At 41.1% G+C, this 14,416-nt stretch overlaps 2 protein-coding genes across 2 annotated transcripts; both read left to right on the top strand.

Annotated features, from left to right (window-relative positions):
• The first annotated feature begins 307 nt into the window (after positions 1 to 307).
• Positions 308 to 3,073, top strand: LOC129827412 (glucosamine-6-phosphate isomerase 1-like). Its single transcript, XM_055888237.1, has 6 exons — positions 308 to 825; positions 1,018 to 1,119; positions 1,239 to 1,421; positions 1,816 to 2,000; positions 2,285 to 2,459; positions 2,680 to 3,073. The coding sequence occupies exons 1-6, from the start codon at positions 702 to 704 to the stop codon at positions 2,727 to 2,729; spliced, it is 819 nt and encodes a 272-aa protein (XP_055744212.1). The 5' UTR covers positions 308 to 701; the 3' UTR covers positions 2,730 to 3,073.
• Positions 3,074 to 3,177: 104 nt separating this feature from the next.
• On the top strand, positions 3,178 to 13,601 carry LOC129827413 (NEDD4 family-interacting protein 1-like). Its single transcript, XM_055888239.1, has 8 exons — positions 3,178 to 3,379; positions 7,545 to 7,647; positions 7,900 to 8,039; positions 8,188 to 8,257; positions 8,546 to 8,670; positions 11,492 to 11,558; positions 11,664 to 11,772; positions 12,223 to 13,601. Exons 1-7 carry the CDS (start codon positions 3,344 to 3,346, stop codon positions 11,768 to 11,770), a joined length of 648 nt encoding a protein of 215 aa, XP_055744214.1. The 5' UTR covers positions 3,178 to 3,343; the 3' UTR covers positions 11,771 to 11,772; positions 12,223 to 13,601.
• The last annotated feature ends 815 nt before the right edge of the window (positions 13,602 to 14,416 follow it).

Genomic DNA, 14,416 nt, shown 5'->3' with positions numbered 1-14,416 from the left:
TAAATTTCACATGCTGTTGTGCAAATGGAATAGACAAAAGGTGGAAATTATAGGCAATTAGCAAGACACCCCCAATAAAGGAATGGTTCTGCAGGTGGTGACCACACACCACTTCTCAGTTCCTCCTGATATACTGGCCTGTGTCTGTCAGCGTAGTGTCTAGAGCATGGAGGCACTACCAGGAGACAGGCCAGTATATCAGGAGGAACTGAGAAGTGGTCTGTGGTCACCACCTGCAGAACCATTCCTTTATTGGGGGTGTCTTGCTAATTGCCTATAATTTCCACCTTTTGTCTATTCCATTTGCACAACAGCATGTGAAATTTATTGTCAATCAGTGTTGCTTCGTAAGTGGACAGTTTGATTTCACAGAAGTGTGATTGACTTGGAGTTACATTGTGTTGTTTAAGTGTTCCCTTTATTTTTTTGAGCAGTGTATATGCAAGATAACGTTTTCAAGTAAAGTGGTTTCAACATTTGCATTCCATTCAAAGCGCCGACAATGCGTAGTATAGTTTGATTTGGTCTACTTCCCCCTTCAATTCACGTAGGGAAACTAGTACATCTTCCGGGTGCAAGTGCTCTCATTTTATGAGTCTAAAGTCTGCTTTAGGTGGAGAACAAAAATTGCTTCAAAAGCTGTTTGGTCTTGTACAATAACAGCTGTATTCACCATCCAAGTTTGCATTTAACTCAGGACCATGAAGCTGATCATCCTGAATGATTATGACCAAGTTGGTGAGTGGGCTGCCAAGTACATCAGGAATAAAATCATTAACTTCAACCCTGGACCAGACAGATTCTTCATTTTAGGACTCCCCACAGGTAAGCAAGCTGTTGATTCTACAGTGCACGCCCTCCTTTCATTTGTACAATTAATGTTGCACTCATAATAATTATGTCAAATGTGTCTGTATAAAGACATCAACATTGATTTATTTGATGTGTGAAACTACAGATATTTTGTTGAAAAAGCAATGCATATTAACCATAATAATTCATTGTTGTACACCCCAGGAGGTACTCCTCTGGGATGCTATAAGAAGCTGATTGAGTTTTATAAGAAAGGAGAGATCTCTTTCAAGTATGTCAAAACTTTCAACATGGACGAGTATGTGGGTACGCTTCACCTTTACAATACTTCTCTATCTCACCTATTTCTACACCATACAGAATCAACATTCTCACAGCATGAGAAGCCATACAAAACTGTGATCCCTGTTTTTTAAATCATGTAGGTATTCCTAGGAATCACCCAGAGAGCTACCATTCCTTCATGTGGAATAATCTCTTCAAGCACATTGACATAAAATCGGAGAACACCCATATTCTGGATGGCAACGCTGCCAACCTTGTAGAGGAGTGTGATTCCTTTGAGGAGAAGATCAAAGCAGCTGGAGGAATCGACCTCTTTGTTGGAGGTAGGTAGGGAGGACAATGATAGGATGGAATTTAGTATATTGATTATATTTAATCTACTACATTCTAAAGCTGCTTTGGCAATTGACCTCTTTGTTGGAGGTAGGTAGGATAACAGTGATGATGTCAAATGACACAATAGCAACTGCTCAATCAAACAGGCAGACACACCCATGCTGGATTTAAATTAGAAGTGTATAGTTTTGTTCTAACAGATTGTTATTGTTGTTGCATTGTTGCATCATAAAATATGTTTTTGTATTGTGTGGTACATACTTTTTCAAAGACATAGTTGAAGAAGCTAAGAAACACCACAAGCACAAACCAGTTCAGGAAACAACACATAGAAAAAAGAAATACCAAAATCCAACAAATGTAACCCACCCTGTCTGTCAGGTATTGGACCGGATGGCCACATTGCCTTCAACGAGCCAGGCTCTAGTCTATTGTCCAGGACCAGAGTGAAGACCCTGGCTCAGGACACCATCCTAGCCAATGCACGCTTCTTTGACGGAGATCTGTCTAAAGTACCCACCATGGCTCTGACTGTGGGAGTGGCCACTGTCATGGATGCCAGAGAGGTTAGAGATGATTTCAAGATGTCTGTCTCTGCCTTATGTTTCTGGTCTGTCTTCTCTTGTAACTTATTTTGCATGGACAACTGGTCCCATTACAACTCCTATACTTATTAAATGATTATATAATGAGGCTGCAACACATAGCCTTATGATGTCCCCCAAATCCTTTTACTGCTGCTTTATTGTAACAATGTAATACCAGTCTATAGCAATGTAATGACAGTCTATAACCGTCTAATAACAGTTTATAGGATGATAATAACACATTATCTCCTTAATGTCTCCAGGTCATGATTCTCATCACGGGAGTACACAAAGCTTTTGCCCTGTACAAGGCCATAGAGGAAGGAGTGAACCACATGTGGACGGTGTCGGCCTTTCAGCAGCACCCTCAGACTGTGTTTGTGTGTGACGAGGATGCTACCCTGGAACTGAGGGTTAAAACGGTCAAGTACTTCCGAGGTGAGGGTCTACTTACTTACTAAAGGACTTGGTCCTCGCAGTTCATTTTCTTCTTATACTGCTTGTATGGCTTATCAACTAGTGCTTCATCAGTTTCCAAATTCATTGTGTTTTGTTTTATTATTGGCCTGGGAGGGATACATTATTTTCTTCAATTAAAACATAATTGTGAATAAAGTGGAAATCTGACTCACTTGAACTATTGTTATTTCTCCTACAGGGATGATGCATGTGCACAACAAGTTGGTGGATCCACAGCCTCCCAAGTAAGACGAGGGAGTTACAAATACATCTGGAAACCTGCAATAACCAAGAGAAATGATGCCGTACTCTCCTGGATATGACAGCCGCCAAGGGTGGATGATCAATTGTGTGTGTTGTACTGTGGTTTACCTTAAGTTACATTTTATGTAACATAATAGTAAACCTACTTGAAGTGGGCTACATTGAGTACATTGATTATGTAATTCATTTATCTTAGATAGAACATAAGCCAGCGTGATGTGACATCACTGACAATTCAGGTTTCTTAGCTACATTGTTAAATTTTATACAAACTTGACTTTGAATGTATTTCAATGAGAGTTATTTGAATAAAATAACTTTGAGAATGATTCTGTATTTGTTACATATTCGTTTCATTGAAGTTTAGTAGTGCTTTGATGATTCGGCAAATCGTGAGATTGTAGCTATCTACGATTATCCTGACAGTTCCACTGGGTCACATGACAGTGCAAGGGGAGGAACAACACACCCGACTTGTGAGGAAGAGGAGATGGCGGAGCTGTGCTAGTTTCGAGTGTTAGCGTACAGTATCAATATTATATACGGCTCACAGTTTGTCAAACAAGTGATAATTTTCAGACACTCAACTTCCACCCAGGATGGCCGAGCAAATCAGCAATGTTAGATATCAGGAGGTACGTTTATTTTTACATTTTTATGACAACCCAATAAAATTAGCTAACAGCTAGCTAGCTAAACTAGCCAGGAATGGAAAACGAAACGGCGACTGTTGACTTCGGCCCAGTTTAGCAAACGTTATAGCTCATTATGTCTTGAAAATGTAGCTTGACAGTTTGGGTAACAAGTTAGCTTGCTACCTCCTTTGTGGTGGTTAAGTGTAGTTAACTAGCTACATTTAAACAAAAAAACGGGCCACAGGCCTATTTGTTATATGTCACACCCTCATAGACCATTGCAAGGCTAATCCGTGGAATATGTTGTTGTTGCAGTGAACATAATCTACATACTGGTAGGTATTTAGCTAGCTAATTAGCTACCACAATCATAGTGATATTGAAATGTATCAAGATTGCACAAGAACCCACTACTATCGCTAGCTAGTAGGTAACGTTAGGCCTACATTAGTTGATAGTTGTAGACAGCCAATCTGAGACTAATACCAGAGAGGTATACCACAAAGCAGGATAAATTAGCCAGTTTACTCGCCTAAATATAATGAAATAACTTTTTATTCTAGACAAACTTGAAATGGTCAAATTGATTGAACAACCGAAAACACATCCAGTATTTATTCCTCTTTTTCCACATTGTAACAAAAAATCAGTTTTAATCCCACTTTTAACAGTCAATGTTGGTCAGTAATCTACACAAAATACTCTGTCAAAGTGGAAGAAAAATTCGAACATTTTATAAAAAATAAAACGCATCTTGATTTAGATAAATATTAAACCTTCTGAGTCAATACATGTTAGAATTACCTTTGGCAGGGATTACAGGTGTTAGTCTTTCTGGGTAAATCTATAAGAGTTTTGCACACCTGGGTTGTACAATATTTGAACACTAGTATTAAAAACAATTATTCAAGCTCTAACAAGTTGGTCATAGATCATTTCTTGGCGGCCATTTTCAAGGCTTGCCATAGATTTTCAAGACGATTTAAGTCAACTGTAACTAGGCCACTCGGGAAGATTCAATGTCATCATGGTAAGCAACTCCAGTGTATATTCGGCCTTGTGTTTTCGGTTATTGTCTTGCTGAAAGGTGAATTTGTCTCCCAGTGTCTGTCGGAAAGCAGATTGAACCAGATTTTCCTGGAGGATTTTTGTCTGTCCTTAGTTCTATTCTGTTTATTTTTTAGCGTTAACTCCCTAGTCCTTGCCGATGACAAGGCTAACCATAACATGTTGCAGCCACCACCATACTTGAAAATATGAAAAGTGGTACTCAGTAATGTGTTGTTGGATTTTCCCCAAACATAACGCTTTGTATTCAGGACATAAAGTTCATTACTTTGCCATTTGCCTACTTTCGTGCCTTATTGCAAACAGGATGCATGTTTTTGATTTTTTCTTTTCTTCTTCTGTACAGGCTTCCTTCTTTTTGCTCTGTCATTTAAGTTGGTATTGTTGAGTAACAACAATGTCGATCAAAACCCAGTTTTCTCCTATCACAGCCATTAAACTCTGTAACCATGATCCTTCCTCTCCGGTAACTGAGTTAGGAAGGACGCCTGTATCTTTGTAGTGACTGGGTTTATTGATACACCATCCAAAGTGTAATTAGTAACTTCACCATGCTCAAAGGGATATTCAATATCTGCATATTTTTTTTACAATTATTGTTTACCCATCTACCAGTAGGTAGATGTAGTTAAATCTGTAGTTATTACTGGTTGTTTATCAAAGTTAGCTGGCTAACTCATTGATCTTGCTTCGTAGGATACCCCTCGGGTATCAAAGGTTCCTGTCATGTCACTGATGGGGTGTTGCCAGTTAATTTGTCTCACTAGGAAAAAGATGAATGATTACATAAAATCAAATTTGATTGGTCACATGCAGATGTTATTGCGGGTGTAGCGAAATGCTTGTGTTTCTAGCTCTGACAGTGCAGTAGTATCTAACAATTTCACAACATATATCCAATACACACAAATCTAAGGAATGGAATTAAGAATATATAAATATATGGACGAGCAATGTCAGAGCGGCATAGACTAAGATGCAGTTGAAGTCGGAAGTTTACATACACCTTAGCCAAATACATTTAAACTCAGTTTTTCACAATTCTTGACATTTAATCATAGTAAAAATTCCCTTAGGTCAGTTAGGATCACCACTTTATTTTAAGAATGTGAAATGTCAAAATAATAGTAGAGAGAATAATTTATTTCATCTTTTATTTCTTTCACCACATTCCCAGTGGGTCAGAAGTTTACATACACTCAATTAGTATTTGGTAGCATTGCCTTAAATTGTTTAACTTGGGTCAAATGTTTTGGGTAGCCTTCCATAAGCTTCCCACAATAAGTTGGGTGAATTTTGGCCCATTCCTCCTGACAGAGCAGGTGTAACGGAGTCAGGTTTGTAGGCCTCCTTGCACGCACACGCTTTTTCAGTTCTGCCCACATTTTCTATAGGATTGAGGTCAGGGCTTTGTGATGGCCACTCTAATACCTTGACTTCGTTGTGCTTGAGCCATTTTGCCACAACTTTAGAAGTATGATTGGGGTCATTGTCCATTTGGAAGACACATTTGTGACCAAGCTTTAACTTCCTGACTGATGTCTTGATGTTGCCTCAATATATCCACATTTTCTTTTTATTTAACACTCTGTAGGCCTTGAGATAGTAGCTGTTTTTAGTCTCTCGGTCCCAGCTTTGATGCACCTGTACTGACCTCGCCTTCTGGATGATAGCGGGGTGAGCAGGCATTGGCTCGGGTGGTTATTGTCCTTGATGATCTTTTTGGCCTTCCTGTGACATCGGGGGCTGTAGGTGTCCTGGAGGGCAGGCAGTTTTCCCCCTGTGATGCGTTGGGCAGACAGTAGGGTCAGGGTCATCTCCTTTGTTTTGTTGATATTGAGTGTGAGGTTATTTTCCTGGCACCACACTCCCAGGGCCCTCACCTCCTCCATGTAGGCTGTCTCGTCATTGTTGGTAATCAAGCCTACTACTATTGTGGCGCCTGCAAACTTGATGATTGAGTCGGAGGCGTGCTGTCCACGCAGTCATGGGTGAACAGGGAGTACAGGAGGGGGCTGTGCACACACCCTTGTGGGGCCCCAGTTTTGAAGATCAGCGAAGTGGTGGTGTTGTTTCCTACCTTCACCACCTGGGGGTGGCCCGTCAGGAAGTCCAGGACCTAGTTGCACAGGGCAGGGTTCAGACCCAGGGCCTCAAGCTCAATGATGAGCTTGGAGGGTACATGATGTTGAATGCTGAGCTAATGTCAATTAACAGCATTACATAGTTATTCCTCTTGCCCAGATGGGTTAGGGCAGTGCGATGGTGATTGCATCGTCTGTGGCGCTATTGGGGCGGTAAGCAAATTTGAAGTGGGTCTAGAGTGTCAGGTAAGGTAGAGGTGAAATGACCCTTGACTAGTCTCTCAATGCACTTCATGATGACAGAAGTGAGTGCTACGGGGCGATATAGTCATTTAGTTCAGTTACCTTTGCTTTCTTGGGTATAGGAACAATGGTGGACATCTTGAAGCATGTGGGGACAACAGACTGGGATAGAGAGAGATTGAATATATCCGTAAACACACCAGCCAGCTGGTCTGCGCATGCCCTGAGGATATGGCTAGGGATGCCGTCCGGGCCGGCAGCCTTGCGAGGGTTAACACGCTTAATTGTCTTACTCACGTCGGCCACGGAGAAGGAGAGCCCACAGTCCTTGGTAGCGGGCCGCGTCGGTGGCACTGTGTTATCTTCAAAGCAGGTGAAGGTGTTTAGTTTGTCTGGAAGCCAGACGTCGGTGTCCGCGACGTGGCTATTTTTCCCTTTGTAGTCCGTGATTGTCTGTAGACCCTGCCACATACGTCTCGTGTCTGAGCCATTGAATTGCGACTCCACTTTGTCTCTGTACTGAAGTTTTGCCTGTTTGATTGCCTTGCGGAGGAAATAACTACGCTGTTTGTATTCTGCTATATTTCCAATCAACTTGCCATGGTTATATGCGGTGATTCGTGCTTTTCAGTTACCACATTAATTCATTTTTTGGTAAAAGCAGAGAAGCAGCTAGCTAAATGACTCTCTCAGCATTGGTCACAGACATAATAGTACAACAGCAGCATCATCCCACTGACTGTGTGTGTTGCTCTGGCCCATTCCTTCAGCTGTTGAATGAGGAGGAGCCAGCAGCAGCCCAGCCCCCCCAGGAGGAAGCAGCTGTCCTGGATGCTCCCCCCCCGTACAGCAGCATCTCCGCTGCCAACGCAGGTAATTGTCCTCTGTCCATCCATAGCACTACACACAGCAACTGGCTAAATATTGACTAATCTCATATGACAATGGGGTTGGAGGACCATTGCAGATGCAAGTCAGGAATAGGATATTGTTAGTCTCGTGCTCAAAGGGAAAGGCTACGCTGTGGTGTTGGTGAGCTCTCAACATTCACCTTGCTACTAGCCGTCAATAATGTGCGGTGTCACTCATGTTTTAGTTTTCTGCACCTTTCCATTTCCCCTGCAGCGTTCTTTGACTACAAGGAGGATGCAGGCAGGTTCCCCAACCCCCCGTCCTACAACGTGGCTACCACACTGCCCTCCTATGATGAAGCAGAGAGGACCAAAGCGGAGACCGGCGTGCCTCTGGTCCCTGGCAGGGTCGTGGTATGTCTGTCCTCCTTTCACAGTGATATTCATTCATTCATTGAGGTATTTTTCATTGAGAGCCTACATCCTCAATAAACATGTTTGGACCATCATCATTTGAAGATGTCTGACAACCAAAACAGATATTTCTTATTTCTTCTTTCAGGAGGATGAGTGTGACGATGCTGACCAGCTGCGGATAGGGAATGATGGCATCTTCATGCTCACCTTCTTCAGTAAGTCTTCTCTCTGTTTCCTGTACAGTGTAGGGATTGTTATGGGCGGACAATGCCTGTCTGCATCTCATGGGTACACTAAACAAATCAACTAAATAAGTCAAGCCAGGGATTTGTCCAACCGGTTCATAAGGAGAATGTTTGTGATTTTAGAAAATATGTTGTATAATCTTCCACAAAGCATCATGGTCTATGTGTGGTGAACAGCATGTTAACTGATGTGCAACTTGCTCATTAGTGGTCTATGATTGATTGGTTAATTGATTGATTGTCCTCTCTTCTCTCCAGTGGCATTCCTGTTCAACTGGATTGGTTTCTTCCTGTCCTTCTGTCTGACCACTTCTGCAGCCGGCCGCTACGGAGCCATCTCTGGGTTTGGCCTGTCTCTCATCAAATGGGTTCTCATAGTCAGGGTAAGATCAACACACGCAACCTCACAAGGTAGGGGTGGTATACAGAAGATGGCCCTATTTGGTAAAATACCATGTCCATATTATGGCAAAAACAGCGCAAAGAGAAACGACAATCCATCATTACTTTAAGACATGATGGTCAGTCAATCCGTAAAATTAGTGCAGTCACAAACCATCAAGCGCTATGATGAAACTGTGTCTCTTTAGGACTGCCACAGGAATGGAAGACCCAGAGTAACCTCTGCTGCAGAGGATAAGTTCATTAGAGTTACCAGCCTCAGAAATTGAAAGTTCAGTTAACAGACATATCTCAACATCAACTGTTCAGAGGAGACCGTGTGAATCAGGCCTTCATGGTTGAATTGCTGCAAAGAAACCACTACTAAAGGACACCAATAATAAGAAGAGACTTGCTTGGGCCAAGAAACACAAGCAATGGACATTATACCGGTGGAAATCTGTCCTTTGGTCTGATGAGTCCAGGTTTTTGGTTCCAACCGCCGTGTCTTTGTCAGACACCGAGTAGGTGAACGGATGCTATCTGCATGTGTTGTTCCCACCGTGAAGCATGGAGGAGGAGGTGTGATGGTGTGGGGGTGCTTTGCTGGTGACACTGTCTGTGATTTATTTAGAATTCAAGGCACACTTAACCAGCATGGCTACCACAGCATTCTGCAGTGATACTCCATCCCATCTGGTTTGCTCTTAGTGGGATTATCATTTGTTTTTCAACAGAACAATGACCCAACACACCTCCAGGCTGTGTAAGGGCTATTTTACCAAGGAGAGTGATGGAGTGCTGCATCAGATGACCTGTCCTCCACAATCACCCGACCTTAACCCAATTGAGATGGTTTGGTATGAGTTGGACTGCTGAGTGAAGGAAAAGCAGCCAAGTGCTCAGCATGTGGGAACTCCAAGACTGTTGGAAAAGCATTCCAGGTGAAGCTGGTTGAGAGTACCAATAGTGTGCAAAGCTGTCATCAAGGCAAAGGGTGGATACTTTGAAGAATCTTAAAGATATTTTGATATTTTTTTTAACACTTTTTGGTCATTAAATGATTCAATTTGTGTTATTTCATAGTTTTGATGTCTTCACTATTATTCTACAATGTAGAAAATGGTAAAAAAAAAAAAAAAAAAAAAAAAAAACTTGAATGAGCAGGTGTGCCCAAACTTTTGACTGGCATTATATATATATTTGCCTTCATTATTTTCCCCTAACCCTACCACGCCTCCCCTAACTGGAGTAAACTAATGGACAACAACACTTAGGCTTCTACTTCCAGCTTATACATACAATATACAGTGCATTTGGAAGGTATTCAGACCCCTTCCCTTTTACACATTTTGTTACATTTCAGCCTTATTCTAAAATACATTAAATAAAATATTGTTGAGACACAGATCTGGAGAAGGGTACCAATTTTTTTTTTCAACATTGGTTCCCTAGAACACAGTGGCCTCCATCATTCTTAAATAGAAGAAGTTTGGTAACACCAAGACTCTTCCTAGAGCTGGCCGTCCGGCCAAACTGAGCAATCAGGGGAGAAGGGCCTTGGTCAGAGATGTGACCAAGAACCCGATGGTCACTGACAGAGTTTGTCTGTGGAGATGGGAGAACCTTACAGAAGGACATCTCTGCAGCACTTCACCAATCAGGCCTTTATGGTAGAGTTGCCAAACTGAAGCCACTCCTCAGTAAAAGGCACATGACAGCCCACTTGGAGTTTACCAAAAGGCACCTAAAGGACTCTGACCATGAGAAACAAAATTGAACTCTATGGCCGGAATGCCAAGCGTCACGTCTGGAGGAAACCTGGCACCATCTCTACGGCGACGCATGGTGGTGGCGGCAACATGCTGTGGGGATGTTTTTGGGCGGCAGAGACCGGGAGAGTAGTCAGGATCAAGGGAAAGATGAACGGAGCAAAGTACAGAGAGATCCTTGTGAAAACCTGCTCCAGAGCGGTCAGGACCTTTAGACTGGAGTCTCCAAATACAGGTGTGCCATTCTTGTAGCGTCATACCCAAGAAGACTCAAGGCTGTAATCGCTGCCAAAGGTGCTTCAACAAAGTACGGAATAAAGGGTCTGAATACTTATGTAAATGTGATGTTTCAGATTTTTTTTAAATGATGAATTTGCAAAAATGTATACACTGGTTTTGCGTTGTCATTATGGGGTATTGTGTGTAGATTTATGGGGGGGGGGGGGGACTATTGAATACATTTAAATAAGTAATGTACCAAAATGTGGGAAAAGTCAAGGGTTCTGAATACTTTCCGAACGCACTGTACATTTTTTGTTTGTTTTTAGTTCCATCCTTTTAGTTGTACCCTCAACCCCTCCCATCTATCTCTGAAGACCAAGTTCTATTTGCCATATATTTTCAAATGTATTGTGATGTTTCACAAAAGTTCTGAACCTTTCTATTCTCATAGTTTCTACAGATTGTAAATTAAAGATAAACCATTTTGCTAATATTATTATTAATCGATTGACTATGACTTTTCAGATCACCTAGTAGTGCTATCTGCAGATTTAGCTCCAGGTAAATGTGTCAGTTCTTCAGCCATTCCTGAACCTACGACCCCAAAAAGCAGCTTACATATATGGACAGTACCAAAATAAATGATTTAATGATTCTGTCTCTTCACAGCTACATCTACAGAGCTGGGATGGTTGTATCCCCCATTTATATAATTCTCACTGTGCTGCGGGGGCATTCGGGCTTTTGTTCCTGCACTAAATCCTTTGGAATGCTACTGTCTGTACGACTGGTATCCTAATGTTATTTTACTGTCTTTTGAACATTCCAGTTTTCCACCTACTTCCCTGGCTACTTTGATGGGCAGTACTGGTTGTGGTGGGTGTTCCTGGCTTTGGGTAAGTGGAGCTTAAGTCTGAGCTCTATTTGAATGATTTGATGTGTATGAAATGTGTGAAAGATGATCATGAAACGTATGCTGTTGTCTTTTTGTGACTCTCCAGGCTTTATGCTGTTCGTCAGAGGGTTCGTCAACTACTCCCGGGTTCGCAAAATGGCCGACCCTACTTACGCCACACTTCCTCGAACGAGAGTCCTGTTCATCTACTGAATGTAAGGTTCTAATTCACACAGCATTCCTGTGTTACAGCAGAATAAGACCTCATCAAATCATAAGCCTGGTCCTTTATTAATAAATCAAATAAATAGTACTGGTAATCTACCAAATCATATTGATTCTCTTCACTCACTAGTTTCCTTCCAATGTAGTCAGCCGACTCGGTACCCGCTGTATATAGCCTCGTTATTGTTCTTTTATTGCTACTTTTTAAATATTTTTTTTACTTTAGTTTATTTGGAAAATATTTTCTCAACACTTTCTTGAACTGCCTTGTTAGTTAAGAGCTTGTAAGGAAGCATTTCATATCCGGCACATGTGACAAATGTTGATTTGATTTACATGTAAATATGCCATAAACAAACATGGTCCGTAGTAAACCAACCTTCCTCCTACAGAGATACTGATCTCCTCCGTTAACGTATCTCCTGTTACTTTTCACACAGCTGAATAAACACAACGGCCCAGGATCTGGATAAAGAATCCTGGATGTTTCAAAAGCAACATACCGACAAAAAGCAACAAAACTGCAGAAGTCTAAAACCAAACTACTCAAAATACCCATCACGACGGGGCAGGATGAAAAAACAACAAAATCTTGATGAAGGCGACCCTTGTAACGTTCAGGAATTAAATACGTCAGTTTTATTATTCTATTTGAAAACTTCATAAATGGATTATGGTAGTCATTTTAACTATGTATTCATTAGTGGCGAATGTTAAGTGCTATTTTTACATTTTTCAGTCTGTAATGTATGGGTAATGCCTTACATCGTTTGATGGTAGTGTACTAGCATGCATCTGCCCCTCAAGCCAATAGGGATCAGTCTTATTTCAGTAACACTTTATTCAACGCCCGCAGTTATAATGCATTACGATGCCATTATAATGCACTATAACTTGTCATAAAGCACCTTTTATGTTTTGTTATTAGTTCATAGTAATCATGAGATCATCCAGTTGAGGATGGAAAAAATTGTCACACATGGCATTACAATTTGAACATGTTTTATACATGCTTATAACAAGTAATAATGCACAATACCTGTTGGCTCCATATGAAGCGTTACCCTTATTTCTAGCCAATAGAGAGCAGAGTTCTTTGCTAAATTGAGTCAACATGAATTATTCCTATAAGACAGAATCGTACCTTTATATATGGCGCACATACCTCAAACGTAAAGTATCGTATGTGCAGATCTGAGGGTTAAAAATGTTGTACAAGTCATGCAGTTTTATTGTTTTAGGTTTAGAGAATTAACACATTCGGTATGGAAACTAACTATGATGCTATCAGAGAATTTAAGCAGCTGCACTTTTAGAATCATAGCACTAAAACCCCAGGGAGTTTCTTCCCAATGGAAACTGGACATATCATCCACACAAACAACTATACGTGACCAAATGGTAGTACCTGTACTTATTGAGTGAGTATAAAGCGTTCATAAGGGTGATATGGCAATTTATAAGTGGTCTATGACCATAATAATTAGATTTAGTAAGAAGACAAGAAATTATACTCGTTGATCTTTCTCGTTTTAGGCAATTGTTGGCATATTGTTAACTAAATTCTCTCAAACCTGCTCTTAACGGACCCCCCCCCCCTCGAATGCCAGCCAGTCTGCTTTAAACCAGTTGTTTAGATTTCTTGCTTAGCCCTTAGCTGTACCATTCCACATAAGATCCTAACCCAGTCCTAGTTCACACGCATCTCTGATATCTGTGTGAACTAGTAGTACAGCTGCATCCTGGGGATTTTATTGTTATGAGATGTTTTAAATTGTAAAAAGCTTCATGTCTAATAAATGTGACTTTTTAAAAGCGAGATTTGATCGTCTCTGTTGCAGGTTTATGTGTTGTGTAGCATTGACACCTTGTGGTTGAACGACTCATTGACTGGACAGCTACTGTTCCCCCAGAGGGGCTTATGGTTTTCAATGTACAGTATGTGACTTCTTATCCATCAGCTTTCTATAAGATATTTAAATATGCCATTTAGCAGACGCTTATCTTAAACGAATGACAGTAATGCATTTTACCTACGGCTGGCTCCGGGAATCAGACCAAATATCCTGGCGTTGCTGTGCTGTACCAACTGAGCTACAGAGGACCACAGTCATGTCACATCAGTAGAGGAATACATTCTAGATGTCTGTAGTCATGTCACATCAGTAGAGGAATACATTCTAGATGTCTGTAGTCATGTCACATCAGTAGAGGAATACATTCTAGATGTCTGTAGTCATGTCACATCAGTAGAGGTATACATTCTAGATGTCTGTAGTCATGTCACATCAGTAGTGGAATACATTCTAGATGTCTGTAGTCATGTCACATCAGTAGAGGAATACATTCTAGATGTCTGTAGTCATGTCACATCAGTAGAGGTATACATTCTAGATGTCTGTAGTCATGTCACATCAGTAGAGGTATACATTCTAGATGTCTGTAGTCATGTCACATCAGTAGAGGTATACATTCTAGATGTCTGTAGTCATGTCACATCAGTAGAGGAATACATTCTAGATGTCTGTAGTCATGTCACATCAGTAGAGGAATACATTCTAGATGTCTAGCTAGCGGCTTAGAGTCTCGTAGTGTGGAGTGGAATGCTTCATTTGGTCAAGTTTTAGCATGATT

The sequence above is a fragment of the Salvelinus fontinalis genome, chromosome 29 (assembly GCF_029448725.1).
Source record: "Salvelinus fontinalis isolate EN_2023a chromosome 29, ASM2944872v1, whole genome shotgun sequence".
Classification (NCBI taxonomy): Eukaryota; Metazoa; Chordata; class Actinopteri; order Salmoniformes; family Salmonidae; genus Salvelinus; species Salvelinus fontinalis.
The sequence above is the reverse complement of the archived record's forward strand: the minus strand, read 5'-3'. Positions and strand labels throughout refer to the sequence as shown.

Coding starts and splice junctions, on each gene's coding strand:
- LOC129827413 (XM_055888239.1), top strand. CDS start 3,344: ATGGCCGAGCAAATCAGCAATGTTAGATATCAGGAG. Junction 7,648..7,899: donor CATCTCCGCTGCCAACGCAG/GTAATTGTCCTC, acceptor TTTCCCCTGCAG/CGTTCTTTGACTACAAGGAG. Junction 8,258..8,545: donor CTTCATGCTCACCTTCTTCA/GTAAGTCTTCTC, acceptor TCTTCTCTCCAG/TGGCATTCCTGTTCAACTGG.
- LOC129827412 (XM_055888237.1), top strand. CDS start 702: ATGAAGCTGATCATCCTGAATGATTATGACCAAGTTGGTGAGTGGGCT. Junction 826..1,017: donor CATTTTAGGACTCCCCACAG/GTAAGCAAGCTG, acceptor TGTACACCCCAG/GAGGTACTCCTCTGGGATGC. Junction 2,001..2,284: donor CTGTCATGGATGCCAGAGAG/GTTAGAGATGAT, acceptor TAATGTCTCCAG/GTCATGATTCTCATCACGGG.